General features: G+C 35.0%; 1 protein-coding gene across 1 annotated transcript; it reads right to left on the reverse strand.

Moving 5' to 3' along the window:
- Positions 1-421: 421 nt before the first annotated feature.
- Positions 422-5,691, reverse strand: LOC113046339 (prolyl 4-hydroxylase subunit alpha-1-like). Its single transcript, XM_026207228.1, has 13 exons — positions 5,491-5,691; positions 4,838-4,934; positions 4,480-4,754; positions 4,160-4,381; positions 3,918-4,054; positions 3,638-3,814; positions 2,584-2,648; positions 2,337-2,430; positions 1,957-2,007; positions 1,735-1,776; positions 1,547-1,615; positions 1,358-1,454; positions 422-942 (listed from the first exon to the last, which is right to left on the reverse strand). The coding sequence occupies exons 1-13, from the start codon at positions 5,567-5,569 to the stop codon at positions 872-874; spliced, it is 1,476 nt and encodes a 491-aa protein (XP_026063013.1). The 5' UTR covers positions 5,570-5,691; the 3' UTR covers positions 422-871.
- Positions 5,692-5,912: the final 221 nt, after the last annotated feature.

The following is a 5,912-nucleotide window of genomic DNA, read 5'->3' on the forward strand; positions in this document are numbered from 1 at the left end:
AGCACTGGCTGCTATCAGACTCCTTCTGCAAACAAAACTCTCCCTGGATTATTATATTTAATGGCAAAATGAAAGTTTGGGAATGTAAAGTGATGTTTCCTACTGACACTCTATAGCAAAATATAGAAATAATAGACCTAAAACAATTTTTAGCTTGTGAAAATAATAGTGTTCTAATAATTTTCGCCACCACTGTGTGTCATATGCATTTTATTCCAATTCAGAGTAGGCCTACGGACTGTAATATGCAATTTTTATGCGATATTTTATCAGTTGACTAATATAGTTTGACATCTGTTTTTTTCTTAGATATTATTATAAGCAAATTTTGTACAAGACCAAAGGAAAACGTTTCACCTACAAGTTTAACTTCAGTTAACTACTAGTGAATTACCCAAGTCTTCCAACCTGTGTGTTTTAAATGATTTATTGCACAGCTGCAAATTTGTGTATATTACAGGCTAATTGTTTTTTTTTTTAAATCTCATTCTTTTACAGAATATAACATCTGTTCTTTTCTCCGTCTTTCCTTCTACTTCAGAGGCCTAAAGTCCGAGGCCTGCAACTAATTTGCAATCAATGGCCAAACCATATGTGTCACATACAAGAGTACAAATAGAACGGTGGAGATGTCACATGGACCAGAGTTTGTGATCAGAGACCTAAAGACACTGACTCATCTGTGTCAAAAGAATGGTTTTGACCAATATATTACAAATTCATGGTACAGATCCTGTCTACATTATCAACTTTTATGATACATAAACATAACATATAGTACAGAGTACAACTTTCACATAAATTATCTGTGGTACATATAAATGATACATGTGTAAATATCATGTGATTTCTATATGATTTCTGGAGTCTTTCACTCCCATTCTGACAAAGAACAGGGCCTCCTGAATTCCTGTCCAAATTCATGGATCCATTTGTTAGCCACTGAAAAAAAAGTCAATATAAAAAAAAATAAATAAATCATTTTTACATTCAACATTATGCTCAGCTTTCAGTTGCCTCCATACATAGCTTTCTTTTTTAAATGATTTGTGACCAGATTGTTTTTCTTCTCGAACACAACAACAGTTATGAAAACCTGTTCACTCCGAATATAAATGTTTAATGCAAGGACACTACTGAATAGATAAAAAATAAATAATAAACAATAGTTATTTACTATAAGCAACTGTACTGATAAAGCTACATAGAGAATATATTAATGTTTATTGCCTTATTTAGATATATTTTGAAAATACACAATCAATGTGTAATTAAATCAGGCAGCGTTCCAAAATAATATAATAAAAAATCTGCCAGTTATATCTTAGACCTGAAATACAGAACAAAAAAAACCTACCCCATTTGTTACCCAATAACACAGGGCATCCAGCATGGTATGCATTCAAATCCAGTTCACCATTCTTATAGAGGTTGTACCAAAAAACGGCTGAACCCTGAATGAGCACAGAGAGGATGCTTAAATGATGTTGCTTACTTTTATCATTTCAGTAATTATCTGTATATACTGTGTAAATGTAACATTTACCTTTACTGGCTGCACTGCAACTCCGATGCCAGGGAAGACGGTGGCACCCCCTATCTCCACATCACTCATCTAAAACAAGAGCACGTGACTTTTTTTTTATTTTTCCACACAGGTAAAATTAATAGGAATAGCTATGGAAATACTTCAAGTCAGTTTTTCTGAAAGCTACACTCACGCTGTCAACTTACATAAATTAGGAATGTAGCAATCCTGTCATTCTCTCCTGTCTCCTGTGAGGACAAACAAACATATGTTTGCAACTTTGCATTTATTTAGTCAGTTATTATTACTTAATAAAGTGGCAACATATAGTGTTAGCAAATTAACCTGCCATTCTAAAGACTCATTAGAAATGTATATGATGAATTGTTCTACAAATTTACTTTATGATCGTTGCATAGTGAACTTACCAGTGCATCATAATGTGGTTCAAATCTGCCACCAATGCCATAATTCTGAACCTGAAAAAAAATATTACATCACTCATGCATCACTATTGAAATGAAAATGACTGAAGTAAAGCTCAACTGTTTATAAACAATGTGTCACATGTTTAATGCACTTACTGGAAGAACTCAAGTGTGATAAATCTGTTAAATGTAATTTTATAATAAATATTAGACTTCCAAAGGTATATCACTCCTTAGCAACATATAGTGTTAGCAAATTAATATTTGAGCTTTCTTTCTTTCTTTCTAGATAGTGGGCAAAGTAGTATGTCCAAGTTAACTGTAAGACACAGCTGGTGGGGAAATGCATGATCGCTTTTCTTTCTTATAATATTACGTACAAGCAGTGGTTCAGCTGTTTCAATGGAAAGTCCAGTAGCATCTGCAATCCTCTGACTGACTCGAGCAGACAAAGGGTCATCTTGTAGAAAAACACTGAAAATATAGTGGTAATTTTTCTTTGCATAATAAGTGCATGACCATGTTTTTGGTAATCAAATAAAAAATTATTTACTTAACATCTTAAATTATGTTGATTTTATATTTGGGGTAAACTATCTCATTAATGAGGAGATATATTTATTAAACCTTTGAGAAACACGGTGTTGAGAGACTGCACTCCATCCATCTTGATAAACCTTCGATCTAGAAAGCTAGGACACATGTAGAAATGAACTGTCAAGTACAGAATTATGTAGTAAATAGTATGGACAAAAGTATGTGAACACCCAAATGCCACATTTAATTTCAAAATCATTAGCACTAGCAACAGCTTCCACTCGAGTGGGAAGGTCTTCCTCTAGAACATGGCTTTGGAGAGATTTGCTCCTATTCAGACACTATTCAGGCACTGATTTTGGATGATATTTGGATGACACTTCAGGAGTTTCAAAGTCAAAGTCATCAGATTGGTTGAATTATACAGGAGTTCCAGGAGACACTTATGTCATGTTCTAAATGTTTCGCCTGGAAACAAAGATGTTGTGGTGCCAAATACCCTCATGGAAAAAGAAAGCTGTCATGTTTACATCTGTGGCAATAAGCGCTTATCAGGATCAACTAAACGCTGGATTTTCAAAATTTGTGAAATATGTAAAGTTCACACGTAGACTCTTGAAAAAACATCCAAGAGTTTTACAAACTGGTCTGTAATTATGATGATATTTCTAGCTCCTGAACATTACGTGGCCCAAAACAAAACGTGATTCAATCATATCGCCTCTTTGAGCAGGCCTTGGCTATTCAAAGTGGCCAAGGTTCCCAGACCATCTACTTTTGTCCTGTAAGTCTGGCTACCTGACACAGGTAGGCTGCTTGAACAGTAAGCTAAGGGAACTAAGAGATTGTGACAACTCTTATTCAATAGTATTTTAGTATTCTGTTAAGGGGTTCAAACTTTACCAAAAGTAGAGAAAGTCAAAAATACATTATTAACTAAATTAAGGTAATTTTTTCCTCAGATATTTTACATATATTTATAAATAGCTATATTTTAGTAGGCGGTATCATATAAAAAGCTTGAAAACCACCAGTCTAGAATGTAAGTAGGCCGTCACTGTCCGCATACTTTTGCCCATTGAATAATAATAAAAACCTCATCAACATATTTTTTTATTATTTTATGTATGTGTTAGACATTCACTTGAGGTATGGAGATATTCTTCAAGATCTCTATCTCTGTGTCTGAAATAATGTCATGATATCTGATGATTAGAGGCTCGTCCCACTCCACTTCCTCTTTCACTGGAGCATACATCAGTCTGGGGTTTCCTCCACCTGTGCTGTACCTACAGGACAGCGCCCTCTGCCTCCTGGAGGTCTGATTTTATAAAATGTAATCAACTTTCATTGAATACACAAAGAATTACATTATTTAAAATGTCATGTCAAGTAATGATTTGAATTTAAAACAATGCACTTGCCCGCTCATCAACCTCTCCTCTGCACAGCCTCTCATATTTACTTGACTCTGTGTTCAGTGTGAATATGTCAGCATTTGAAGTTCTATGTGAGTAAAGGAGTCTGTTCAGCTGAGCTCTGACTTCATCATTAGTTGGATCTAAGGCAAATGTTTAGGAATCACAGATTTTTATATCTGGCCTAAAATATAAAAATATAAGTATTATTATTAGTATTAACTTAAGGTCACCATGCATGGCCTCACCAATATTTAGAAGCTGTTGGTTGAGGTAGATTGCCACAGACAAGCTGCCAAAATAATAGGCTGAGGAAATAAGAGACTGTAACAACTTTTTCTCAGTAATGGCTGAGTATTCTGTTAATGTATCCAGACTGTACAGAAACCAGAGAAAGGCATGCTGGAATTTGTCCTCGTTATAAGCAACCAACCCAACATGGTAAGCTTCATCTGCACTTAATGCCATTTCTGTGAAATCAAAACAGATGAAAGCTGTTTTCTGAAAGGAAACAAAAGTGAAACACTCTCAGTGAAACTGCACTGGTGCAATACTGTGGACTATTCACCCTTCATGATGTCTTCTGGGTAGAGTTTGTAGATCTCTTGCAGTCTGATCAGTCCTAACGCTGCACCATCTATGTCCTCTGGCTGTGGGATCTCTAGGAAGTCCAATTCATCCTGATACTCATTACACTGATAAAAACTCGGTCGAATGTGGTTTACAATATTTATTAATTCATCTCTCAATTGTCTGAGGTGTTTGTAAGCTGCCACAGGGTCTCTCATGATTTTCTCATGGTTCACAGGGTCAGAGTATGAAAGCAGAAGATTCAGATAAACACTGTATTGAAGAGAGGGATTCATCAGAAGTTGTATTGTTAAAAAATAATAATAATGACATAATCCTAGAACTAAGTGTTTCACCTCTTCATTTTCGCTATATTCTTTTCTTCAGCATCTATGTATTGACTAAAGCTCGTCAGAAGGTCTTTCTTCTTCTCAACAAGCTGTGCAATTTGATCTACAGTATAAAGTGAAAAAAGTGAAATACAGCCAAGTATGGGCCAAAGTGCACACACACAGAGCAGTTGGGGGTTCGGTGCCTTGCTCAAGGGCACCCGAAGCCCGAGACTTAAACCCACAACCCTAGGGTTAGGAGTCAAACTCTCTAACCACTAGGCCACGACTTCCCACCCTCTGCACTTAAAGTCTTAAAGCATCTTAAAGCACTTAAAGTATCTGCACTTAAATGTCAAAAAGCATTTGATATGTATTTTTCTGTTCTCTAGAGGTATAATGAAAAATGTTTATTAAGTAACAAATCAAAGAGAGAGTCAATAATGGAATTTAAAAAATCTATACAAGTAACTACAATGTTTTGTATAACTGCATCAAATACAGCAAGATTTGTTAAATTATTTTGATGTAAAGTCCCACAAATTAATACATACAATTAATTTGTCGTGGCAACAGTTTAAAAACATTGAAGGACAAAATACTATAACTTTAAATGAATAACAATTAAAAAACAAATCAAAACCAATGAATTGATATTGAATTGAAATACAAATTATAACCTGTTGATGAGAAGAATTCATGCCCGGCAGCACAGACCGTCCAAATACACACCACAAATGTAAATTCCCTTGCAACCATTATCAAACATTCAGAATCTCAAATCACAACTTCTGTGTGTATACCTTGAAGTGAAATGGAGCTTAAATACAGACCATTTATAAATATTTTCAGAGACACACCTGTATCTGCCCACCTTATAGTTTCTGGGTACTGCTTCTATCTGATCAAAAACAAAAGCGAAACTTTAAAAGGGTGAGCTCTCACGTGTTGACATAGAGGCAGAACCTAATCGCAGCAGTGATTTTTACTTTCAATTTAAAAACACCTAGGAGCACCGGAGAACAATGTCTCAGCAATCTAACAACATCACATTAAATCAGTATAGCACAGACAAGAACAAACTACAATTTAAAATAAAAAA

Source organism: Carassius auratus, chromosome 27 (genome assembly GCF_003368295.1).
Source record: "Carassius auratus strain Wakin chromosome 27, ASM336829v1, whole genome shotgun sequence".
Lineage (NCBI taxonomy): Eukaryota > Metazoa > Chordata > Actinopteri > Cypriniformes > Cyprinidae > Carassius > Carassius auratus.